The sequence below is a fragment of the Microcaecilia unicolor genome, chromosome 9 (genome assembly GCF_901765095.1).
Source record: "Microcaecilia unicolor chromosome 9, aMicUni1.1, whole genome shotgun sequence".
NCBI lineage: Eukaryota > Metazoa > Chordata > Amphibia > Gymnophiona > Siphonopidae > Microcaecilia > Microcaecilia unicolor.
In genome coordinates, this window is record NC_044039.1 from 195,146,442 (window position 1) to 195,173,950 (window position 27,509).

General features: G+C 43.1%; 1 protein-coding gene across 2 annotated transcripts in view; it reads left to right on the forward strand.

Moving 5' to 3' along the window:
* WARS1 (tryptophanyl-tRNA synthetase 1) overlaps window positions 1–27,509 on the forward strand; it is a 45,396-nt gene that overhangs the window by 11,923 nt on the left and 5,964 nt on the right. For both annotated transcript variants that reach the window (XM_030214707.1, XM_030214708.1), the window contains 8 exons: window positions 2,734–2,950; window positions 4,142–4,250; window positions 10,303–10,422; window positions 10,857–11,039; window positions 15,612–15,712; window positions 19,468–19,580; window positions 20,809–20,982; window positions 27,139–27,279. In XM_030214707.1, coding sequence (XP_030070567.1) covers window positions 2,734–2,950; window positions 4,142–4,250; window positions 10,303–10,422; window positions 10,857–11,039; window positions 15,612–15,712; window positions 19,468–19,580; window positions 20,809–20,982; window positions 27,139–27,279 — 1,158 coding nt within the window. The remainder of the gene's footprint in view (window positions 1–2,733; window positions 2,951–4,141; window positions 4,251–10,302; window positions 10,423–10,856; window positions 11,040–15,611; window positions 15,713–19,467; window positions 19,581–20,808; window positions 20,983–27,138; window positions 27,280–27,509) is intronic.

Below are 27,509 nucleotides of genomic sequence, written 5' to 3' on the forward strand. Positions count from 1 at the left end.
AAGATTCGGGCACATTAGGGGTTTAAGATAGGAAGGGTTAGATAATGTCTAATACGATCTTTGGTATAGATGTGTTGCAGAGTTGAGGCATTTATGTTGGGTCGGCAGGGTATGCCTTACCGAACAGGTAGGTCTTTAGTGATTTTTCTGAATTTTAGATGGTCATAGATTGTTTTCACAGCTTTTGGCAGTGCGTTCCATAGTCATGTGCTTATGTAGGAGAAGTAGGACGCATAGGTTGTTTTGTATTTGAGTTCTTTGTAATTTGGGTAATGGAGATTCAGGTAAGTCCGTGATGAACTGGTTCTATTTCTGGTTGGAGATCAATCAAGTCAATCATGTAACCTGGGACTTCACCGTAGATGATGTTGTGGACCAGGGTGCAGGTTTTGAAGGTGATACGTTCTTTGATCGGAAACCAGTGCAGTTTTTCACGGAGGAGTATGGCACTTTGGAATCGTGTTTTACCAAATATCAACCTGTCTGGTGTATTTTGGGCTGGATCACTTCATGTGAATTACATTCTTAAAAGGGAGATGAGTGAATGTTTCTTGATGTCTTCTTTTCTTCTTTGTTGCTGAACTTTGTGCACCATTTTCACAGTGAAAGTTATGTAAATTTCTGTGTAATAAGTACTTCCTTAAATATTAGATATGAGTTTTCTGTACATATAGGAGCTAGGAACACATTAAGGCCCCCTTTTACAAAGCCATGCTAGCGGCTGTCGCGCATCAATGTGAGTGAATGGACCTGTTGACCTTACCGCACAGTTTTGTGAAAGGGGGAGATTAGCTAGCTGATGACCACAAGAACTAACCAATGACAAGGCATCTTTAAAAATAATTGATGACATCACAGTGGGCTGTAACATCCCTGAGATTTTAATTGAACTGAACTGACTGGTTTCCTATAAGAAAGAGGAATTTTAATTTGGGAGGGGGGTCTAAAAGGAGCATGGAAAGCATAATTAGAGCTTCAGATTTCAGACTTTAACTAATAAACACTGATAAAATACCTCCAATACAAACCAGTTAAAGTAGGTATTTACTTCCCCTGGCCTGCCTTGGATCATCATCCTCCACTCAGGTTTTGTGTCTTTTTAGTGCTGACTGTGTTTCAGCTGCACAAATATATGTATTTGATTCATCTGGGAAAGTTACCCCTCAATAGTACTTGTAAATAGTCGGTGGTCTCTGTCATAAAGGGGACAGACTTGTAGACAAAAAATATTCAGGTCTAGACAAAAAATAATTGCAATAGCACTTGAAATATATATGTTTATCCTTTTGGTTGAATTTAATTTAGAAAGGGAGAAAAAAACCTCAGATGCCTGAAGCAGAGACCAGTGTAGAAATGTCTCAGCAGACCTGGCTCAAGTTTTTCTTCCATAGGTCTTCAAAAACTCCCCAAACCTTTTATGTATTTGTTCAGCCATCATTTTGGTAACTATATATATATTTTTTTTTCATCTAGACTCTCTTTTAATTTATTTTTAAAAATGCTCAAAATATAAGGATAACTCTGGTTCAAAATTTCAACTTGCTGTACACCGACTTGAGTGAATTCCTTCAACAAGGCAGTAAATAATTCCTAATACATTAAAACAAAATATTAATGCTCAGTTCATGCTCAGATCTAAACACTTAAAACAGAATGTGTTGAAACTAATTTTGTTTGTTTAGGCCTATATATCTTTGTTTTTCACAAGTGTTTGGTCTGACATGTGGTTATATTATTAGACAGACATATAGACTTCACTATCAAGCTCATTTTCAAAGCACTTAGCCTCCCAAAGTTCCATAGAAACCTATGGAACTTAGCCTCCCAAAGTGCTTTGAAAATATGCCTCTATGTATACTCTGGAAGAAAGGCAGGAGAGGGGAGATATACCTCTTGTGGCATAAATGCACAGGTCAATTGAAAGGAAGCTCTGGAATGAGCAGGGCTTATAATGAAGGTGAAAGGGGACAGGCTCAGGAGTAATCTAAAGAAATACGTTTTTACGGAAAGGGTGGTGGATGCGTGGAACAGCCTCCCAGTGGAAGTAGTGGAGATGAAGACTGCATATGAATTCAAGCAAGCTTGGGATAAAGTACTTAGGATCTCTAAGAGAGGAAAAAATAGTAGATGGTATGGATGGCCAGACTGGATAGACTATGTGGCCTACATCTACCCATATATTTCTATGAGGGTCTTTTACTAAGCCGCAGCAGAAATCAGCCGGCAGTAAACGCCTAGATGCCCATAGGAATATAATGGGCGTCTTGGTGTTTACCACCAGCTGATTTCTACCAAGAGCTAAAAACGCTACCATGACTTAGTAAAAGAACCCCCCGTGTTTCTTTTTATTTTGTACCCTCAAAGAATATCTAATTAGCTAGAAAAAAAAACACCTGTTCTTACGTTTGATAAACACCTAAAAATAGAAGCCCTAAGTGTGATCCAGGAGTTACTGAGCCATCTCGTAGCTGTTCAGATGATTATAAAGCTTAGTGTAAGGAGGACAGAGTATGGGATGAAGCATGGGATCTGATATGCTCATCTACCCAGCAGTAATTTACCATGGCACAGTGGGCTCCATGAAAATTTGGGTAACTTGGTTGGAGGTGTTGAATTAGTTGGAGACTTTTAGAAATGTATTCTGTGTTACGCATTGTAGTAGTAGTTATATGTGTCGCGTGACAATATGTAAATAGCATAGGTGTTAAACTTTGCTTCCATTGTACATTTTAGGATGAAATTGAATCTGCGGTAAAGCTACTGCTTCAGTTAAAGGTGGACTATAAAAAAACAACAGGTCAGGATTATAAGCCGGGTTCCCCTCCGGAAGACGTTATGTCAACGAGCATCAATGGCACAGCCACAGAAATGGATGGGGATGAAGACTTCGTTGACCCTTGGACAGTGCAGACGGGCAGCGCAAAAGGCATAGACTATGATAAGCTGATAGGTACATTTTTTTCATTTCTGAATAGGAAAAAAAAATGCATCCATGGTCTGAAAAAGTGTGTAATCTTGTGATTCCTGTGTGAAATGGGCGTTGTTCAGTTTTATAGTTCTTCATGTTGCATATTAAATAAATAAGTCCTGCCTCATCTATCAAAGAACTCGTGGAGTTTTCACAAGAAAATAATTGGCAACCTCAATTTTGTGACTCAGCTTGACCTTCTAAACCTCTGCCTACCGTAATATGGCTATCTGGTGCTGTTTCCTAGAGTTACAGCAATTTCATTGTCTGCTATTGTTTTGCTAACTGCTTGCTATACCTTTGAATCATTCATTGACACTTGCTTAAAGAATCAAACATATAAACAGCAAGTGACCGTACTCACTTGCAAATACGCAGTACAGACTTCCCTCTCTGTCCCGCCCTTGCATCAAGACGTCATGACGTCAGAGGGCGGAACAGAGAGGGAAATGGAGTCAAATTGTAGGACGCCGCTGCCTGGAAAGTAGCATTGCGCATAACAACCTCCACCCTCCCCCCATCCCCGCCACCGCTCCCGCCCCCTTCTGTATCGGGCCCCCTGCACTGACCTGACAGCGCCTCTCACCTCCGTGTGGAAGCGCTGCAGGCAGCAGCAGAGCGATCTGCTGCTGCCTGTAGCGCTTTCACACGGAGGTGAGAGGCGCTGTCAGGTCAGTGCAGGGGGCCCGGCACAGAGGGGGGAGGGAGGGGCGGCGATGAGGGTAGCTAGACATGGGGGGAGGGCAGGGGGAGAGGCCATGGTTGCTGGACTTGGGGTGAGAGCAGAGCACAGAGGAGGGTTGCTGGACATGGGGGGAGGGGGGAGGCCAAGGGAAAGAGGAGGGTCGCTGGATATGGGGGGGAGGATTGGTGGATGGGGTGAGGCCAGCGGAGAGAGGAGGGCTGCAATACTCGCCCGTTTTTACGGGCTTAACGGCTAGTATGCCATAAAACAATAAAAAGGTATTTGCATAGTGATTGAAGAGTGAAAATCTAAACCAACTGGTAGGGAGTGTGTACCTATTACACATGATAATATCTCTCACCTCTTATAAACCATTTACAGCCAAGATTCCTTCTTTCCTTTTCTTATGGTGTGACGTTGCCGATGTCTCTTCGACACTGAAGGATGTGCTCTCCTTTACTTTTAGATGTGTTTCTTTTTCTTTTCAGTTCGATTTGGTAGCAGTAAGATTGATAAAGATTTGATAGAGCGGATCGAGCGACTTACAGGGCACAAAGCTCATCACTTTCTTCGTAGGGGAATCTTTTTCTCACACAGGTAAGTTCTTGTTTGCTGGATAGCAAGATAAAATTTGGATCTACGTTGTGAGTCCATTTGACATTTGCTCAGTTTCACCAAATGTGAAGGAAAATTTTAGGAAGAAGTAAAAAAAAAAAAAAAAAATGGGTCCTGAGGCAGATAACACATAACAGCATTATTCCTTTCTAACCATCAAACATATAAATGGCAAGTGACCGACTCACCTGCAAATGCGCAGTAGAGACTTCTCTCTCTGTCCCGCCCTTGCGTCAAGACGTGATGACGTCAGAGGGCGGAACAGAGAGGGAAACGGAGTCGGACTGTCAGACGCTGCTGCTGGAGCCTGGAAACGAACTTCGCGCGCACCAACCTCCACCCTCCCCCCCATCCCCGCCGCCGCTCCCGCCCCCCGCCGTGCCGGGCCCCCAGCACTGACCTGACAGCGCCTCTCACCTCCGTGTGAAAGCGCTGCAGGCAGCAGCAGCAGATCTACTGCTGCCTGCAGCGCTTTCACACAGAGGTGAGAGGCGCTGTCAGGTCAGTGCAGGGGGCCCGGCACGGAGGGGGGCGGGAGCGGCGGCGAGGAGGGTAGCTGGAAATCTCGCCCGTTTTAACGGGCTTAACTGCTAGTTAGGTAAATGATCTGCAAAAGGATCTCTTGTAAATATTTCTTTCAATTATAACTACAGAAGAATTTTGCCACTGAGACTTGTAAGTTATTTCAGCGAAGTTAGTTAGAGAGGCCCACGTTTCTGTTGTTAAATTAAACTGCACTGCATTTTAATGCCTTTCTTTGTAGCCCTTGTAAATAGTGTAATGATGGGTAGTGGGGGAAAAAATAGTTGTCAGACACAATCCCCCTCCCCCCCCCCCCCCCCCGATATTCAACCGGTGGGAGGCAGTACTTTGCCCACTGCCGGTGTTCAATCCAGATATTCAGTGCTGGGTCATTTTCGGCAACTGGCATTGAATATCTGGGGTTTTCAATGCCGGCTAGCGCATGTCTGGTTAAGTTGATATTCAGACTTATACACGCTGACGTTCGATTTTAGACAGCACCAGCGTTTATGCCTTGCACTCCATGAGAATTCTGGAGGCACATCTGTATATGTCAATTTGAAGACCCCTGAAGAAAGCCGGTTGGCCGAAACACGGACCGTGTAGGGTCTTAATACACTTCTTTGGTGCTCTTACTCTTTATGGTTTTTATCTGGTTTATTTTGGTTTTTCTCCCGCTTTCTTTGTTGTTTTATGTGGGGGTTTTTTTGCGGGAGACCTGGACCTTCTTTTTGTTGGTTATTCAGACTTATTAGCCATAACTTAGCAGGCAAAGGTAGGTTTGCTTTTTATGCAGCCTTATTTGACCGCTAAGTCTGGCTGGTTAAGTTCTAAATATCAGGACTTAACTGGTCATGCCCCAACATCACCGGCTTTATTTTCAGCGCTAACCGGGCATTTTCAGCGGCGTTAACCGGTTAAATGCCACTGAAAATGACCGGTTGAGTTAACTGGTCGGCAGCTGTTCCCGGCCAGTTAACTCGCGCTGAATACTGGGTCCAGTGGGACTGATTCTGTAACGGGGTGCCTATGTGAAAAGTCCAGGAAGTTGACAAATGCTTGCATATTTTATAAAGGCAATTAGAGATCGGAGCTGAATCCAAAAGCAATGAGTAATGCTAAGTTCAAATCAAACAAGCTCTAAACATAACTGAATCAGCAGACAAAAATATTTTACTACTCTATGTCTTCACATTCAGTATAAAGTAGAAGACCTCCAAACCAAGTGTTACACAAAGACCCACACTTAGATCTAAGCACTGGTCCAACTGTGTACAAAACAATAGTTTCAAAATAATATTTTGACTAGTGTCGATGCTTTCAGTCTACCAAAAAAAATATTAAATATTTCAAAAACTCAAACCACAAAAGTTCAAAAACATGCACATACCTGATCCACTGTTCACTGAATAAAGCAATCCAATTAGTGAAGTCCCAGCACGATCAACTTTCACGTTTAAAACTCTAAATTAAGGCGTACTTTATAGAATACGCTTAGGTGAATTTTATTTCAGCGCCGATCTTTTTTAGGCGTGATATATAGAATTTAGTCCATAACGCACGTAAATTGTGAGTTTGTGTAAAAATAAACTAGTATGTCATACTCATGCATATAACGCACACTAACCAGCTTATTTTCGAAAGAGAAGGCCGGCCATGTTCCAACACAAATCGGGAGATGGCCAGCCATCTCTCAAGGCCGGCGAAATTGGCGTAATGGAAAGCCGATTTTGGCCGGCCTCAACTGCAGTCCGTCGCGGAGCCGGCCAAACTTCAAGGGGGCGTGTCGGAAGGATAGCGAAGGCGGGACAGGGGCGTGCTGGCGCGTGCTTAAGAGATGGGTGCCCTCGGCCGATAATGGAAAAAAGAAGGGCGTCCCTGGCGAGAATTTGGTCCACTTTATTTGGTCCCTTTTTTTTTTTTTCAGGTCCAAGTCTCAAAAAAGTGCCCGAACTGACCAGATGACCACCGGAGGGAATCGGAGATCACCTCCCCTGACTCCCCCAGTGGTCACTAACCCCATCCCACCCTCAAAAAAACAACTTTAAAAACTTTTTTTGCCAGCCTCAAATGTCATACTCTGGTCCATCGCAGCAGTATACAGGTCCCTGGAGCAATTTTAGTGGGTGCAGTGGACTTCAAGCAGTCGGACCAAGGCCTATCCCCCCCCCCCTACCTGTTATACTTGTGGTGGAAAATGGGAGCCCTTCAAACCCCACCCGAAACCCACTGTACCCACATGTAGGTGCCCCCCCTTTACTCCTTAGGGCTATGGTAGTGGTGTATACTTGTGGGTAGTGGGTTTTGGGGGGCTCAGCACCCAAGGTAAGGGAGCTATGCACCTGGGAGCTATATTTTTTTTTTTTTAATTTTTAGAAGTGCCCTCTAGGGTGCCCAGTTGGTGTCCTGGCATGTCAGGGGAACCAGTGCACTACAAATGCTAGCCCCTCCCACGACCAAATGCCTTGGACTTGGCCGGGTTTGAGATGGCCAGCCTCGGTTTCCATTATCGGCGAAAACCGAGGCCGGCCATCTCTGACATTTGGTCAGCCCTAACCTTATTATCGAAATGAAAAATGGACGCCCATCTCGTTTGAAAATACGGTTGGCCCCTCCCCTTCGAGGCACCGTCCTCGGAGATGGGCGCCCTCGGTCGAAAATGCTCCTCTATACCAGCTTATTTTTCAAGGACCTGCTAGTCACCTAACTAACATGTTTGTTTTTAAGGGCTTTTTTTTTAAGGTATTTGCAGGCATTATTACTGCACAAAATCTGCAAAATATCTAAAAAGAAAAAGCCTTAAAAACAAATGTGTTAATTTTGCTTTTATTTCTTAGTAAAAATACACCGCTATAGCGCACCCATGCGTATAGCGTTTAGGGGGTTCGTGCAGTTTGTAAAAATGTGTATAATGTACACATTATCCCCTGGATTCTGTATAGTGCGCTTAGATTTAGGCACCGAAATCAGCGCACAGTCTATAACACTTTGAGGCGTATTTTCAAAGCACTTAGACTTACAAAATTCCATAGGTTACTATGGAACTTTGTAAGTCTAAGTGCTTTGAAAATGAGCCCCTTTGCGTAACTTAATTGGCTTTAACAAGTTAATGAGCGCTGATAGCACGTAAGCATTAGCGAGCACTAATTGGCACTGATTAGAATTTAGGCGCACAACTCGCTAAGCATATTCTGTAACAATGTGCGCCAAACTTCTAATGCGTGGAGGCAAAGACGGGCGGGGAAATGGGCATTTCATGGGCGTTCCAAAATGTAGGCACCTAGTTATAGAATATGGCCCAGTGCACCTAAATCTACACGCTGAGATTTACACCAGGTTTTCGTTGGCATAAGTGGATGCACGTAGATATCGGCGCTGAAATATCAACTAAGCATATTCTATAATCGGCGCCTAAACCTAGGTGTCTATAGAATGTGCTCAGTCAGCACCGATTTCAGCGCCAATTTTTTTAGGCGCCATATATGGAATTTCCTCCTATATACAGTAGACTTGTAGATTTCTAAAATAGTGCATATGTGTAACGTAATACTGACAAACGCGTGTAAGTGTTTGCAGTGTTGTAGACGTTGACACTTGTAAAATGGCTGCTCCAGCCACATGTAGTTTGGAAAAGGTTCTATGTTGGCAAATCCTTTTCTGAAATATTAGGGGAATATGACATATCTCTACATGGACTTCTCAATTCCCATTTCTATGCTCTACCTAAAATGAGGCTTACTCCCTATTATATCAAGAATTTTATAATTTCAGAGTAAGCTGTTGATTTGTTCCAAGTCAGTGCTCCCCGTTTCCTGGGATTATGTGCTAGAGGCAGGATCCAGTCCTGGCGACAGAATTCCCCATTCCGCATGGAATTGTGAGAACCCTGAGGGCTGGATCGAAACAACCTGCACATCTTTCCTGTGGTAGTACGAGCTTGGTGTTATGAGACCGGTGAACACACAGCACCTGATTCTGTGTGCTTATGGCCATCCTCCTCCCTTTTAGGATCCTCTCTCAGTTTCACTACTCCAAGATTCTCTCACCCTCTTTTTCCATATCCCATATTTTCCTTCTTCCAAAAAAAGAACAAACTCCCCTGATGTTCAGGACCATTTAACAAGCCAGGAATGGCACCTGGCCAGTTAAATAGTACATAGCTGGCTATCCAACAACATTCAACAGGAGATAGCTGGCTATCTCCTGCTTAATATTACCAGTTAGCAGCTAGTGAATAGCCAGTTATATCACACTATGTAACCGGCTATATGCAGATTTCTTTTTTTTTTTTTTTTTTTTTAGTCGGTTTGGTGGCCATCTTTGGCCGCATGTGTAGCTGGTATACTTTTTGGCTGGTTTGAACTTGGCCAGCGCTGCACATCGGCTTGGCTGGTTAAGTTCAAACCAGCCAAAAATAAAACGGATATTCAATGCCGGTCAGTGGAAACAGCCCGGCATTGAATATCCGACATTAGCGCCAACCACTGGAGTTAGCTCAGCCAACTCCCATGGTTCTGAATATCGGCCCCAAAATAATTGTCCATATAATAATTTTGTAAAGTAAAATGCAAATTGCATTATTTAATATGAGCCTTTGTGCTAATGTGCCATATAAACTTCCACACAGTTCTTTAAGGGTCCCTACGTTTTTGCTCTTACTGTGCTTTAACAGCCAAAATGAAGATGGAGTAAGTGCAAACAACATGCAGTAACTGTTGGGGCACGCCCAGCGCGTTCCCCGCACGTGCAGCGCAGAAAAGTTCTTTAGCTCATGTTACGATTATTCGCAGTTAGCACAGATGCGCTTATCGCCCCTGTACTCAGCCCCTTTCCTGCCTCCTAACACCCAATTAGCATGCGCAGTCATACTACTGCAGCAACAGTTACTGTGCGCGTACCTTAATTCGCATGTTAGCTGGTTAATGCACTTTAGTAAAAGGCCCGTCAATCAGGTAAGAAAGGGGAGAACATACAACTGGTATCATATATTGAACATGGATTACATAATAAATTAGACAGTACGATATAGGGAGAAAATAATCCGATCGATTAGCTAGATGATGGAGAATTACGGTTCCAATTATGAGTCATTATGGTATGTCATGTTAAAGAGTTGTGTCTTCAGTGCTTTACGGAAGTTAATTAGGTTGTGAATTATTTTCAGGTCAAGTGGTAAAGCATTCCACATTTGCGAACTCAAATATGAAAAGCTGGACGCATGTATTACTCTGTATTTTAGACCTTTACAGCTGGGGAAGTGAAGATTTAAGAATGTGCGTGCTGATCTTTTAGCATTCCTGGGTGGTAGGTCATTGAGGTCTAACATGCAGGTCGGGACATCACCGTGAATTATTTTATGCACCAGAATGCATATTTTGAAAGTTATACTGTAAATCAAGTATTAATCGCTTAATGTGCTTTAGGTTTGGAATCAGAGAAATCCAATATGGTGCTCTGTATCCCTTTCCTCTTAAAACCGATGATGATTTTGTCTCTTGTGTCTACTCTTCAGAGATATGCACCAAATCCTAGATGCCTATGAACAGAAGAAGCCATTTTATCTTTATACAGGAAGAGGACCTTCCTCTGAGGCGATGCACATGGGTCATCTCATTCCTTTTATCTTTACAAAGTGAGTGTGAGGGTGTTAAGTTGCAGTTACGTAGTCATGTTTGGTAAAAGGGCCCCAATATATGACAAGCAGATTTTCTGTTCCGAGTTGTCCAGATAGCCAACTCTCTGGATAATTCTGTGCTCCACCCACAGACCGCTCGGCGCTAGCAGAATAGAACCAGAACGGGTGTGGGGGTTGCAATGACGTTCAGTGGCGTTATCCAGATACTGCCCCTGGTTAACTAATTTGGAATATTGTTATTTACTGGAAAAAAAAACGTGAAATGATGAGTTTCAAAGTAATTTTCCTTCCTGTGATTAAAATTGACTGGGGAACCTCTTGTTGGGCAGACTGGATGAATCGTACAGGTTTTTATCAACTGTCATCTGCTGTGCTACTGTGTAATTTGTTTGGGAGAACTATGCTCACTGCAGTGTTGTTTTGTTGACTAGGTGGTTGCAGGAGATATTTGATGTTCCTTTGGTTATCCAGTTGACCGATGATGAGAAATATCTCTGGAAAGACCTGACCCCCATGCAAGCGTACCAGTATGCTGTAGAAAATGCCAAAGACATCATAGCCTGTGGCTTTAATATCGATAAAACATTCATCTTTTCGGATTTAGACTACATAGGGTAAGAGCATGAAAGTATTTAGTTGCCTGTATCCAGCTGATAACTATTTACTAGGGAGCCTTTTTACTAAACCATGGTAAAATTTGCAGTTGCCATGGTTTAATATGGAATTCTACGTTGCGGTAGCTGGAGATTTAATGTGGCACCTGTTCAGGGCGTTCTCACGGTCTTTTGTTAGAGGTTGTGCGTTAACATTCAGATTAACGCACGGGTACCTGCTCCTGGTTAACACGGAAACACTTAGGACTAGATTCTATATATGGTGCCTGAAAAAGTGGCACCGAAAAATACGCCTAAATTTCCACGTGGTTTATAGAATATGCTGAGCGCCCGTTCACGCAACTAAATTTTGTTTGCGGGCAGTTACACCAAGTAAAACTTGGTGTAAATGCCAACGCCTATATTAGGCGCAGACTGTGTGTATTCTATAACACCGCGCATAGATTTAACACCGCGCATAGATTTTAGAAATGCCCAAAACCCACCCATTCTATGGCCATGCCACCCACCTTTTCAACTATGTGACTTAGAATTTACGCTCATCATGTTACACAATACGCTTAGACAGTTGTGCACATAAATTCAAATTAATGCCAGTTAGTGTCAGTTGCTTGTTAATTTATTTATTTATTACATTTGTATCCCGCGCTTTCCCACTCAAAGCAGGTTCAATGCGGCTTACACAGTAAATGGAATACAGAATATTGTTAGAGAGGGTAAAAGTTAAGTATACCAGAATAATAGACGAGATGGGTAGGTAGAAATAGGCAATGGAGAGGGGAGTAAGGAGGGAGATGAAGTGTGGGTCAATGTCGTTATCATGGGAGTATGTGTTAGGTAGGTATTGGCAGTTATCGGCACTGATTAACTTGTTAAGTAATTAAATTGCACACGCAAATCCATAATATGACCGGATTTGCGTGTGTAATTTAAGTCGCATTTTATAGAATCCGGGAGTTAATGCCTCCTATTTAGGAGGTGGTAAGTGGTCCTGTATTAACTCTGCGTTAGGCAGTTAGCACACAGTAAGAGCAGCCAAGTCCCTGACACAAAAAGCACTTAACATCCGGTTTACCACACACTAACTGCAAAGTCATCACAATGCAGGTCTGCGCTAAAAGCTAACACACGGTAAATCAAGTATTAATCGCTTAATGTGGTTTAGCTTTGGAATTGGAGAAATCCAATGAAGAATAATCTTTTGATTTAATGTGACAGCGTGTTGATTAAAGATGGAACTCTGCACTGCATTTTAAGGACGCCAGACCTGATATTCAGCCAATGGCAAGTGGCGCTTTTGCTGTCCACTGCTGACGTTCAATATGAATATTTAATGCCGGGCAGTTTCTGGTGACCGACATTGAATATCTGGGGGTCTTTTGGGTAGGCTTGTTTGAAGAGGTAAGTCTTCAGCAGTTTTCGGAAGGGTAGGTGTTCAGTGGTTGTTTGGATATGTCAAGGTATGGCGTTCCAGAGTTGGCTGCCTATGACAGAGAAGTTGGATGCGTAGTAGGTTTTGTATTTGAGGCCTTTGCAGATAGGAAGATGAAGATTGAGATATGTTCTAGATGTTCTGGTCAAGTTCCTGGCTGGAACATCGATCAGGCTGGACATGTAGCTTGGAGATTCGCCACTGAGGATCTTGTGGATTATTGTGTGGGCTTTGAAGTTTATACGTTCCTTGATTGGGAGCCAGTGAAGTTTTTCACGAAGTGGTGTTGTGCTTTCGAATCGTGATTTGCCAAAAATGAGTCTAGCTGCTGTGTTTTGGGCGGTTTGGAGTTTTTATCATGATTTGGGCTTGGCATCCGATGAAGATGCTGTTGCAGTAGTCAGCATGGGTGAATATCCATGCCTAACCGGCTACGTCGCACAGTATAGCTGGTTAGCAGCCAGCCGTTAACTGCAGATATTTAGCAGTTTGGCGCCAATATTCTATTTAACCGGTCAGCCACATCTGGCCACTTAAATAGCTTTGGTAGACCTTCATTATCTATTTATGCAGTTTTGTATCCCACTGTTATCCAAAAACAAGTTTTGGTTCAAAGTTGTTTACAATTTACATTTTGGTGAGATTACAGTAGTTTTATATAATTACTAGTAAAAATGGCCCGTTTCTGGCGCCGATGAAATGGGCGCTAGCGGGCACGGGACTCCCCTCCCCTCCCCTTCCGGTACCTGTTCCGTCGGCCCAGGAAAGAAAGAGCCCCCTCTTTCCTCCCGTAGCGGTGGCTTCCTTGCTGCATGATGTGGGAGTCCGGCTCTCGGCATTTCAAAATGGCTGCCGAGAGTTGAAGTCTCGCGAGGCAGCTTGAACTCTCGGCAGCCATTTTGAAACGCCGAGAGCCGGACTCCCACACCATGCAGCAAGGAAGCCACCGCTACGGGAGGAAAGAGGGGGCTCTTTCTTTCCTGGGCCGACGGAACAGGTACCTCTAGACCACCAGGGAGACACGCGTAAGGGGAGGGGAGGTGACAGGGAGGGAGGGAGGTTGGTGAGGTTAAGCGTGTGCTACCGTGGGCGGGGCTATGTGGCGAAAGGGGCGGGGTTCATGTGCACGTCAGCGGTGGCTGGGATTTGTTGGAAGGGGAGGAGTGCTCCCTGTGCGTAAATTTGTTTTCGTGTTCCGCCCTCGACGTCATCACGTGTGACGCGAGGGCGGGGCATGAAGATGTTGTGGTGGCTTCACCACCATGAAACCACGAACCGGTGTGTGAGTGACTTCAGTGTCCTCAGAACGTTGAGGCTGCGTTTTATTATAGTAGATGACATATGAAGGGCATCGATAGTTTATGTAGTTGTCCATGGAGTTTCAAAGATGTAGGATGGTAGTTCATATAGTTATCCTTTCCTTTCTGAGCACACTACCAGAACCCTTATCCACACTCTTTTCACCTCTCACTTAAACTGCTGCAACTTCTCATTGGTCTCCCACTAAGCCATCTCTCTTCCCTTCAATCTGTTCAAAATTCTGCTGCACAACTTATATTCCACCAGTGTCGCTATGCTCATATTAGCCCTCTCCTCAAGTCACTTCATTGGCTCCCTATCCGTTTCCACATACCGTATTTTTCGGACTATAAGACGCACTTTTTTCCCCCAAAATTTGGGAGGAAAATGGGGGGTGCGTCTTATAGTCCGAAGGTAGATTTGGCTGGCTGGCTGGCCGCCCGCCCTCCGAGTTCGGGATCGCCCTGCCCCTGTCACCACTTCTCCATACTCACGTCACGCGATCTTCCCTAGTGGTCTAGTGACGTCGGGGCAGGAAAGAGCCCCCTCTTTCCTGCCCAGCGCGCTGCTCTCCATCCTCCTGTATGCAGCCTGACGGTCTCGGCGAGATTCAAAATGGCCGCCGAGACTTCAATTTATGCGCCATGTTCAGTGGGGTAATTTTCTAGAGACTCTTTTATGCAGATATGCAAGCACAGATGTAAAATAGTGCTTATAAAATTATCCCTACATAAAACTATGTGCTGTGACAAGAACACCTGTTCATGTATGCAACTTGGTATAGACATGTTCAGGGTTGAATTTTACATGGAGTGCAGGCAGAGTTACAATTTACTTGTGTAAATATCCATGCCTTCATTATAACTGGAATTTCTGCAGCTTTTATAGGAAAATGTAAAGCCTCTTAGAGAGGAAGTTATCAATGTGGGCTACTGTTAAAATGAGTTATTTTACCACAAGTCATGCTGTTTTAGCAGAGGATCTCATGGCATAAAATGGTAGCCTACGTTGATAACTAACTTCTCCCCATAGTGTCAAGAGTAGTAAAAAGGCCCCTTAGTTTTCATTTAAATAGCACTTTGCATGCATAAGACTCTGCATCAGATGCAAAGTGATGCACTTTGGGAAGAATAATCCGAATTACATGAAAATACTTTTAAAACAAATGGGAGGACAAATTTTTTCACTCAAAGAATAGTTAAGCTCTGGAACTCGCTGCTGGAGGATGTGGTAACAGCGGTTAGCGTATCTGGGTTTTAAAAAGGTTTGGACAAGTTCCTGGAGGAAAAGTCTATAGTCTGCTATTGAGGCAGACGTAGAGAAGCCACTACTTGCCCCGGGATTGGTAGCATGGAAGGTTGGTACTCTTTGGGATTCTGGAAGTTGCTACTATCTGAGTTTCTGCCAGGTACTTGTAACCTGGATTAACCACTGTTAGGAGCAGGATACTGGGCTAGATGGACCAGTGGTCTGACCCAGTATGGCTGTTCTTATGTTCTTAATGTTACTCTGCAGAAGAACAAAACGTTGCACAAAACTTCAGATACCAAAGCAGGAAATAGCTTTCACTGTCACAAATAACCCACAGTATTTTGCATTTTGCACACAGAACAGGTTTTGCTCCTTTTAGTATATTGACCTCCAGGAGGTTGGGATTCGCAGACCTTCGTGATTAATTACACTTAGTCCTGTCAGGTTATCTTCACCTTTACAAGCTAAGCCATTTCCTACTAGAACAGCCTTGAGAGGTTGTGAATGTGTGTTATTAATCATTTTTGTAATGAGATTTATCTTTCTTTTTCTTACTGACTTTTCCCTCTTAACCATACTTTCTCTTGTAGAAGATCTCCTGATTTCTATAAGAACATAGTCCAAGTTCAGAAGCATGTCACGTTTAACCAGGTGAAAGGAATATTTGGCTTTACAGACAGCGATTGCATTGGTAAGTGGGAATGTTGGCTTCCGCATTTTGCCAACATTTTATCTGTACCTGTCTGTGAACTAGTTTCTGAACAACATACTGTGAGCCTGTCGGTGGTTCGAGCACAGAGTGTTGCAAACACTTTGGTGTACGGCGTTTTTAGTCAGACGCTTTTCCTTCCATTTTTAACCAGGGTGATACAGAATTGTATTGCACAGAGTTATGTGCCCTCTGCTTGGAAAATCAGCGTCAAAGAGGTGATGATGCCCTTGTATAAGACCCTGGTGAGACTCATTTAGAATATTGTGTACAATTTTATTTATTTATTTATTTATTTCCTGCATTTGTATCCCACATTTTCCCACCCATTTGCAGGCTCAATGTGGCTTACAATTCTGGAGATTGTACCTTCAAAAAGATATCAACAGGATGTAGTCGGCCCGGAGGAAGGCTACTAAAATGGTCAGTGGTCTTCAGCGTATAGCAAATGGGGACAGACTTAAAAATCTTAATGTGTATAATTTGGAAGAAGTCCAGGAGAGGAAAGGGAAATGGGACTTGATATACCGCCTTTCTGTGGTATTTTGCAACTACATTCAAAGCGGTTTACATATATACAGGTACTTATTTTGTGCCTGGGGCAATGGAGGGTTAAGTGACTTGCCCATAGTCACAAGGAGCTGCAGTGGGAAGATATGATAGGCAGACATTTAAATACCTACATGACATCCTATCTCCAAGCTACCCTTCATCTCTAAAATCGCAAAACGCATTGTAGCTGATTATTTGACCTTCATTGAAGCAAACAGCAAACTCAGCCTTAGGTATAACTGTTCCACGCCTAATTACTTGACAGAACATATCATGTCCTTTGGCAAGACAACTATTCTGACTGTCTTATTCTTCTTCTTTGCCCCACTTTATTTAATGTCTTCATGTACCCGCTGGTAGGTTTAATACAGTCTTTAGAATTAACACCATCTGTATACACAGGTGATGTCCAAATTGTGACTACTTTGATGGGTCATGTCTTTCTTTCATGAACTTGAAATTGAAGACCATCATTGATTGGCTTTTAGTTAACAAAATGCAACCCAATAATCAGTAAACTCGGATCCAACTTTATCAGAAGGGTCAACACTCATTGAATTTGCAGACCCTCCATCTAGACAACTTGGTGATCGCATTGAGTGAGGTGATTAAAGTGTTAGCTGTTGTACTTGACTCAAATTTAACATTTTGAACCCATGTCTTACCTGTAGTTAGTGACTCTTTTTTCAAACTGTGTCTGATTTGGTCTGTTCAGTATTTGTTTGACCGAAAGGCCCTTAGAATTATTCTTCACGTCCTAGTAATTACATGTTTGAACTATTGTAGCATGCCTTTTAAAGGGTTGCGCCAAAGAGAAATTAGAAGGTTTCAGTTAATTCAAAAATATTGCAGTTAAGTTGATATTTTATGCCAAGAAGTATGACCGTGTGACACCATTACTTAAGGCTGAACATTGGCTCCCAGTTGAGTATCGGATAATGTATAAGATATCAGTTTTGGTCCACAAAATCCAACTCACAGGTTCCCCTCAATTTTTCACAGGTCACCTGATTCCATATGTTCCTACACATTCAGTTCGGTCCAGGCAGCAATACTTGACTATTCCTTCTTTTTGGCAAGGCTTTTCTGGTACCTTCTAGAAATCAATGTTTATTGTGGTGGTGCCTACACTCTGGAACTCTCTGCGCTCAGAACCTTTATTACAGACATTTATGGCCACTCTAAAAACATATTTGTTCCAGAGACTTTTTGACCATTAGTCTGTGATTTTCTTAATAGCACTTTTGTTTCAGACTTGATCGCCAGGGGCATGGGGACATAGCATTCAGAGGTTTCCTTTTGTCTTTATGTGATCTTATTTATTGTGTTATGCTCTGACAGTTTTTCCTTAACTGGCTAATCAAATTAAACTGAACCTTGAGCCATTGAACCTCTAACATTTAACATTTTTGTTTCCCTCAATAATTTTGTAATAATTTAGGAATTCATGGGTTTTTCTGGTTTTATTGTTAGTCTGATGCTATTTTTTTTATTCAGGTTGTTTTTATTCTCTGTTTCATACTTACTGTTTTTATGCATTCTGTAAATCATTTTGAATGATCACCAGATCAGGAAAATGGTCTATAAATGTAAATTAGTAAGTAAAACCTGCAATTCAAATCTCCCCCTTACTGTTTAACCTTGAGAAATCACTTAACCTCTCTACTCCAAGGTCATGTTCAAGTTCTTTGGGGAAGAGCCCCACAGATCATGTTGTTCATCATCTACAATGCACAGATGATGAGTACCAGTTGTACGCGGACAATAATAATGGGTAGTAGCTGGGTAATAATTCTGGGGGTGATATGCAGTAAGCAGTTAAACCAATTCCAGCCGTGGGCTGAAATAATCCTGGATATTCAATGCCTGAGCATGTATGGCTCCTGGCATTGTATATCTAGGTATGACTGCGTATCTAGAAGTTAAACTGGGCCGTGGCCAATTATTCAAACCAGTGTCCGGTTAACTCACTGCTTAAAGTTAAGACAAAAAAGACTGTCCTAACTTTATGCAGTTACTTAACCAGCTAGCAGACTGAATATCACCACTAACCAGCTACGTTGTCACTTTGCCTGCAGACCGCATCTAACCTAGCTGGTTAAGTGCCACTGAGGTGCCGATGATCAGAAGCCCCATGCTGTTCCAAGGCATAGTCCTCCCACAGAAGTTGTTTGACAGGTCTGGGCTGTCAAACCTAAGCCCGCCTCTTCCTCCCTCCCCCCCCCCCCCCCCCCCCCCCCCCGCCAAACACAAGACCTGGAGACCCCTCACCCCCAAAACACAAAAACCCTGGTGGTCCAGCGGGACCATTGTCTACCTATCTAGCTAGCCCGTCCTCCCTCCCTCCCTCCCCCTGGCGGCCTACCTCTCCTTAGTAGTAGTTTGGAAGAGGGAGGAACTAGCACTCCCTCCCTCCTCTTCGGTCGCGTTCTCAAAATGGCAGTATCCCAGGATGCACCGGGCAAAGCGGGACGCCAGAAGGAAGGCGCCCCGAAGATGAGGGAGGGAGCACTAGTCCCTCCCTCTTCCAACTACTACTACAGAGAGGTAGACCGCCGAGGGGGGAGGGAGGGTGTTCTAGCTAGATAAACAGACAGATAGCAGTCCAACTGGTCCACCAGGGCATTTTTGTTCGATGGGGGGGGGGAGCTAGCAGTCCCACTGGACCACCAAGGTTCTTGTGTTTTGGGGGTGGGGGGGCCTGGAGGTCCACTGAACCTCCAGGTCTTGTGTTTAGGGGGGCTTAGGTTTGACAGGTCCTAGAGAAAATCCTGGACCTGTCAAACCTCGTCAGTGGGTCTCCCCCATTCCTCCCTTGCTGGCAAACCCTAATGCCAGCTCTGAGCTGGCATAGGGTTTGCAGAGGGAGCAGCGCCCTTGTTTGCATGCATGCTTAGTGTTATTACATGCGCTCGCCGGCTCTGATCATTGGGCGGGAGCAAACGCAGGCACTAGTATGGCACTATTGGCCTCTAGCACCCACATTTGATTCTGATCATCGGCCTGTGAATATCCCCAGATAGCCCCACACAGGCAATTTAAACAGCTTAAGAGCCTCTCCTGGCTATTTAGATCATTTTTGAATATCTACCCCTCTGTCTGTAGTGTATGGTACATATTGGTATTATCTAAATACAATGCTGTATTTAAATATCAGCATTCTGAAATGGATTTCTCTTTGTTAGGAAAGATCAGCTTCCCTGCAATTCAGGCAGCTCCAGCGTTTAGCACGTCATTTCCACACATTTTCAAGGACAAAAAGGGCATTCAGTGCCTCATTCCGTGTGCTATTGATCAGGTTAGTGAGTGTTTTTCTACATGTAATCATCAAGGTTTCAGCTTATGATCAGAGACAAATGGCTTGGCCCAGTGATTGTGACATGGGGATATTCCAGGATTTAGGTATCATCATTGATGATACGTTGAAACCCTCTGCTCAGTGTGCAGAGGTGACTTAAGAAAACAAATAGAATGTTAGGAATTATTAGAAAAGGAATGGAAAACAAAAATGAGAATGTTATAATGTCTTTGTATCGCTCCATGATGCAACCACACCACAAATATTGTGTACAATTTTGGTCACCTCATCTCAAAAAAGAAATAGCGGAATTAGAAAAAGTACAGGGAATGGCAACAAAAATTATAAAGGGGATGACGACTTCCCTATGAGGAAAGGCTAAAGCAGCTAGGGATCTTAAGCTTGGAGAAGAGACGGCATAGGGTAGATATGATAGAGGTCTATAAAATACTGAGTGGAACAGTTAGACATGAATCGCTTGTTTATTCTTTGTAAATATTCAAGGACTAGAGAGCATGCAGTGAAGTAATACATTTAAAATAAATCATAGAAAATATTTCTTCACTCAACATGTAATTAAACTCTGGAATTCGTTACCAGAGAATGTGGTAAAAGCAGTTAGTTTAGCAGAGTATCCAACAGTACTGTATCCAACAGTAGCAAATTCAGATCAAAAGTACCTGCGAAAACAAGATCTCAAAGGAATAAAAACAGATTTTATGTTGCTTAGCCCAGGAATAAGTGGATTTTACCAATCGCATTTTAATAATGGCTTACAGACTTTTCTTGAAGGAATTTGTCCATGTTGGATACAGGATACTGGGCTTGAGAGGCATTTGGTCTGACCCAGTATGGCAATGCTTACGTTCTTATGTAAATTATCAAAGGAGATTTTTCCGTAAAGAAACACAGTTGAGGATAGGAAAAGAAGTCTGTCCTGTCTGAGGATCTGTGAGGCCAAAATAATGTTTTTATAGTTCAGGATTATCAAACTGCATTCAACAAGGTGTTCAGAATATCCCTAATAAATATACATAAAGTATATTTGTATACTGTCGAAGTATTATATGTGGATATATGCTGCATATTCTTTACCATATCCTGAAAACTAGACTGGTTTGTGGCCCTTTAGGATCGTGATTCAACAGCCCGATTTTAGTAGATCAAAAATGTTTCTTCTGCTAAAAATGAACTAACACGTTTTATTGTGATGTCTCACCTGTTTTAGGATCCTTATTTTAGGATGACAAGAGATGTGGCCCCTAGGATTGGCTATCCCAAACCTGCTTTATTACACTCAACCTTCTTTCCAGCACTGCAAGGAGCACAGACAAAAATGAGTGCCAGTGACTCAAATTCATCCATCTACCTCACAGACACACAAAAACAGATCAAAACCAAGGTAACAACTCAGAGAACTTGTGAGATGTAACAGCAGGTACATTGTGCACAGTTGCTTTAACACTTTCATTGCTGCTTGAACAGGGTTTGTGCACAAATTGATACTGTCATGAAGACAAGACCAGCTTAAAAGATAGTGGCACCCCAAGCCAACTTGCTTTGGTAGCACCTCATCCCCTCCCAGTCGCATCGCTTCTGTTGCCTCCCCCCCCCCCCCCCCCCCCCCCCCCCCCCCAAGTGGGTCCAGCATCTCTCCCTCTCTCCTTAGGGCCAGAATTTCTCCCCATCCCATCCCACACTCTTCCCCCTCCTCTGTCCCCCCTCCCTGCAGATCAGACACTGCTCCCTCTCCTTTCTCAACCCCTAATATCTTTAGAGTGGAGGAAGAAGAGATTGGATGGCCTGATAAGGAGATCGAGGTTTGAAAAGGAATTCCTCCTAGAAGTCAATATGGCCTGAGATGTTGCTGGTTTAAGTTTCAGTTTATGGTCAAATAGTCATTTTGAAACTGCATCAAGACAAGTACTTAGTGCATTAAAACCAAGACTTTAAAAGTATATGAGCCCAATCCTGTGATTAATTGAATGTCCCCTTCTAGTAATAACCATTGACTTCATGCGACCATGTTAGGGTAGCCAGGAGACTAAGAAAGATGTTAAAGAGATGAGGAGCATTTCATCCTTAGGAAATCAAAACTAATTCAGTTTTTGTGGGCCAATAAGACACCCAGAATATCTAATAAAAAACTGAAGGCTTGTCCACTGAGTGGTGGTGTTAATTTCCCAAGTTTCTTTGATTATCATATATCCTTCTTATTAAAACAAAACTCACTATTTATGGCTGACAAGGAGCAATTTAACACTCCCACTTGGCTTCATTTAGAAGCCATTAAGCAAACAGACACTCCTTTACACTATTTTCCATGGTCACAACATGACACTATTTCAAATAGTGTGTTGTATATGTCTCTCAAAAGTGTATTTAAAGAACTTGAGTCAGTTGTGAGAAATCCGCTTAAGAATTCCATATACACCCCCATCTGGAATAATCCAACTTTCAAAATCAATAAACCTTGTATAAACTGGACTGTATGGGGAAAAAGTTGGCATTTGGTCATTAAATGATATTATCAAGGACCACAATTGGATACCCTTTTCTCAGTTATGCCTAACCACTCCCCCACATTAATTGATTTGATTACTTTATTTTTGTCTATTAGATTGTAAGCTCTTTGAGCAGGGACTGTCTTTCTTCTATGTTTGTGAAGCGCTGCGTACGCTTTGTAGCGCTATAGAAATGCTAAATAGTAGTAGTAGTAAATATGGTCTTCCCAATTCATGTTACTATCAATGGTTACAGCTTAAGCACTGTATACCTGCAGTCTTAGACATAATAAATAACCTTTCAACTGAAACTCCTAGTTGTTAGCAACTATGCAGAACTCTAATGGCATCTAAAAAAGCTGCATCTAAATGGTACAAAACAATTCAACAAGAAAAATTTGGTTCACCCACCAGAGTACTATGCAGTCATGGAACTCCGAACTGGATTCAGCCGCTCAACTCCAGCATGTTGGCCACGGCGGAGGAAGAACTTGCAAGTTGTCACCTCGGGTTGGCTGGCGGAGGTTGGGGTCCCCCGCCAGCTGAAGAAATATTTTTAAAGGCGCAGGAGGAAGCGGACGCAAAAGTAAGAAACGGCAGCGGGGGAGGGCTGGCGGCGGGAGGGGCGGTGGAGAGAGTCGTTGGTGGCGGTGGGGGGGGGGGGGGGGGTCCGGTAATGGCGGAGGGGGGGTCGGTGGCAGCGGGGGGGGGGGGGGGGTAAAATGTTCCCTCTGGCTCTGGCCCCCCCTACCGCCGGAGGCCAGATACGCCCCTGGACTTAAATTACCAACTAGATCAACGAGAGTGGCAAAAATTTTGGCATAAGGCTACACGTACTACTACTGCTACTACTGTTTAACATTTCTATAGCGCTACAAGGCATACGCAGCGCTGTACACCATACACAAAAAAGACAGTCCCTGCTCAAAGAGCTTACAATCAAGACAGGTAAACGGAACAATTAAGGGTAAGGGAATAAATAGGCGAGGTAAAAGGACAGGGCAAGTGAGTAGTGGTTAGGAGTCAAAAACAGTGGTAAAGAGGTGGGCTTTAAGTTTGGACTTGAAATGGCCAAAGACGGGGCCAGACGCACAGGCTCGGGAAGTCTATTCCAGGCGTGAGGTGCAGCAAGATAAAAGGAACGGAGTCTGGAATTAGCAGTAGAGGAGAAGGGGACAGATAAGAGAGATTTATCTACAGAACGGAGTACCCGAGGGGGGGGGGCGTAGGGAGAGACGAGAGTGGAGAGGTAATGGGGAGCGGCAGAGTGAATACACTTATAGGTCAGTAAGAGAAGTTTGAACTAAATACATACCACCAATTCAGCATCTACCTCACAATCCATGTTCTTTTGGCGCGCAAAGCATTTTGGACACCGTCTAAACTGGCCAAGTTAAACAAAACTACAAAAAACCATTTGGACAAATGCTGGACCTGCGATATGAACACTGGAACTCTTAAACATATTATCTGCTCATGTTCATTTATACAAGATTACTGGTGCTCCATATGGAATACCACATCATGCACATTAAATATTTCAGATTCTTTTTCTTATAAGATAGCCATATTAGGCTCCTTGGCAATATAATCTCCACTGGATGAATATCAAGCACAATTATTGGACATACTTCTTCACCTAGCCTTGAGAACACTTTTCGTCTGCTGGAAAGACTTATCTAAAGTAACTTACTTGACATGGTGGAACTCATATTGTGTTCGCTAGCTAAATGTGAATATGCAGGTGCTGAAAAATTTAATTCACCTCTTAAATGTAAGAAAATACGGGCTCCTTTACAAGACCAACTGCACAGTACTATTTTACGGAATTTGAATATCTGTATTTACACTGTGACTATTATGATGCAATAATAATCATTGTTCACTCATTTCCTCAGACATGTATATTGATGCTTAGTCATAGTCTTTTTCTTTCCTCACTGACTAACTTGTTTAGTCATTTGTTAACATTGTCATCTTGCATTTGTTGTTGTTGTTTCTCTTAAAAATAAATAAAAATATTGGAACAAAAAAAAAATATTTTATTATTATTTGCAGTATATTAAATAAAACTGAACTGTAGCTTCCCTTGGTTGCAAGTTGCATAGTAAATGACGGCAGATAAAGACCTGTAGGGTCCATCTAGTCTGCCCAACAAGATAAACTCATTTTACATGGTATTATGTGCCCGTATAATATTCAAGATGGGATGTTTGATTTACAAAATCTTAGAAGGACATTGTTGTGAAGAATTAACTGTTCTGATCAGTTTATTAGGTTCTAATATTGATCACCACAAATGAAATTACCGAAACGTAGGTTTTCTGTCAACAACGTTAAATTGAAGTTTATTTTTTACAAATTCTTTTATGTATCAGTCTGTGACATTTTGGAATGATCTACCCCAAGAGATTCGTTGGTGGTCATATTATTTTTGTTTTCAAAATATTTGCTATAAGATCATTTTCTATATCGTATTTTATATTGAACTGTTCTGATTATTGTGTCAGTATCCTTCTGTTATCCCGCTCTATCCTTCCCTTCAGAGATTCAGAGCGGGTGAGAAGACCTGTAACATAACGTTATTAAAATATGTGCAAACATTTGCATGTGCTTCAGGGCAGGCATAAATTATGGCCTAATTTTAAAAAGGAGCCTATCAGTGTTTCCTCTAAACTGTGCAGGAGTTTTCCACCTTCGTTCCTGCCAGTGGGAGGTGCTGTTTCATTATCACATTGTCAATTGCTAGGTACAGGTGGGTTCCCCTGGTGTCCTTAAGAGCTTGCCTCTCCCTCGATATTGAAAATGTGATATTGAAACGCCCCCCCCCCCCCCCCCCCCCCCCCCCCCCCCCCACTGGCAGGAACGTAGGTGGAGGACTTTTGCACAGCTTGTGTGGACCTATCTGCCTTTATAAATTAGTCTTGAAATAGATGCCACATAGGCAACCTGTTATATAACATTACATTCAGAGAGGGTCATTTTAGAACTCATATAAAATTAGTTTATACCTATATGTAGGATGGGGTTTGGAGTGGACCCTGGTGTCATTTACATATGTATTTTACATGCAGACATGTTCACGCACTCACTGTCCCAGGTGCAATTTTCTGCAATTTGTCCCCCAAATTCTATAAGTGACACCTTGAGTTGTACGCGCTAATTTGGCTGCTTGGCCAAATTGCGCACACAACTTAATTGATCAAGTCAACCCGCGCCGATAATTGATACTTAACCAATTAGCAGCACTAATTGGCTTTAATTAGAATTTACGTGCACAACTTTCTAGGTGTATTCTATAACGTGGTGCGCCAGACTTCTCATGCACGCAATCGAATATAGAATAGGTTCAAAATAGGCGCCTTCCTGCCCCTGTTATAAAATCCCCCCTGTGCAGGTTAATAACATTCAGGCTAGGCACAGTTTTTGCCTCATTTCTTCATAAAATACTAGAAGTAAGCTGCCTAACACGAACCTCCATTGCAGGCTTGATTATTTTAACCAGCCCTAGATGAAAGAACCACAAAGAAAAAGGGAGAAGGTTCCCTACGGCTCAAAACATACACACACAAAATAGGGATGGAGCAAATGGTATGTGTTAAAAACTAAGGTTACCAAGCTGTGGGAAAATGGGGCCTTTGCTGGCGGCAGGGGCCATCTTTCCTGAACGCCAGGGCCCTTTTTACCGTAGCGGATAAAAAAAGCCCCCAGCACACATTCTCTTACCGCATGGCCATGCGACGGGGAGCCCTTACCACCACCCATTGAGGTGGCAACAAGGGCTTCCACGCTAACCCGGCAGTAACCGGGTAGCGTGTGACGATGCCCGATTACCGCCGGGTTACCGCCGTGCAAGCCGTTTCCGGGGGTACCGCATTGGGCCGGCGACAGTCCTGAAAGAGCAAGCGGTAAGCCCGCGTTGGGCTTACCACCGCTCTGTTAAAGGGCCCCTTAGGATTTATAAAAACGTAGCCAAGGTTCACTTGAGCATTGCTTATGAGTCCTTTTTTTTTTAACCCTATATTGGCCCTTATAGAGTTTTTTGTTTGTTTTTATGTTACTCAGACCTTGGCTATTTTTTAATACATCTTTGGTGACTCGCCTTAGTTTTTTAACACATACCATTTGTCCACCCCTACTCCCAGGCATGTGGGATCCTTTAGGAAAGGAAGAGTTAGTGGTTACTGAGGATGGGCAGACTGGATGGGCCATTCGGCCCTTATCTGCCGTCATGTTTCTATGTGTTAATGTCGGAATCTACCTTTGGCAAGTCTACATGTAAACTTCTAGTATTTTATAATCTATCCACACTCTGCCCATGTGCATGCATGGAGCAAAGCACACCCATTCCTGCCAAAACACATACTTACACAGTCTACATTTTATAAGAGGTCATAAAAACAGGATGGAGTCGGTCCAGAGGGCGGCTACGAAATTAGTAAGTGGTCTTGAATGCAGAAATTATAGGGACAGGCTTATGATCCTCAACATGTATGCACTGGAAGAGAGGAGGGAGAGAGGAGACATGATAGAAACGTTTAAATATCTCAAGGGCATTTATGTAGAGGAAGAGAGCCTTTTTCAAATGAAGGAGAGCTCTGGAATGAGGGGGCACATGACAAAGTTAAGAGGGAATAGGCTTAGGAGTAACCTAAGGAAGCATTATTTCACAGAAAGGGTGGTGGAAGCGTGGAATAGCCTCCCGGTGGTGTCAAGGACTGTTCCAGAATTTAAAAAGGCATGGGACAAACGTGGGATCGCTTAGGAACAGGTAGAATTGGGGGTTACAGAGGATGGGCAGACTGGATGGGTCATATGCCTATATCTGTCATCTTGTTTCAATTTGCACATGTATGTTGTTCACATCTGCACAGGAATGATGTTATAAAATGTCTTTCCTAGTATACTGCAAGGGAAAAGTTCAGCTTCCCCCGAGAATTTCAAAAAATCCAATGTATTAATGTGAGTTTTCTCCTCTGTTATAAATAGTGACGGGGTTTACACTGTTCAAGGTTACAGAGCAGAAGTTGTACAGTCATCTCTTTGTGTTTTAGATCAATAAGCATGCTTTCTCGGGAGGAAAGGACACCATCGAGGACCACCGGAAGTACGGCGGCAACTGTGAAGTTGATGTGTCCTACATGTACTTAACGTTCTTCCTTGAAGATGATGAAAAACTTGAAAAAATTCGACAGGTACACGTGCATTCTTGCAGGCTGGTGCTACAAGTAGATTGAACAGGTGCCTGTGAGTTGGGACAAACTGGGGGTGGGGGTGGGGTTAAAAAGATGCTGTTCAGAGCAACAGTGTTGGAGCTGTGCCAAAAGTGCGCCTACTACTGATACTGTGAAATGTAAGTTGTGCTGTGAGCTGTGTATTTAAAATTTAAGGAATTTTCATCTGAACTGTGAGAGCACAGACGTGT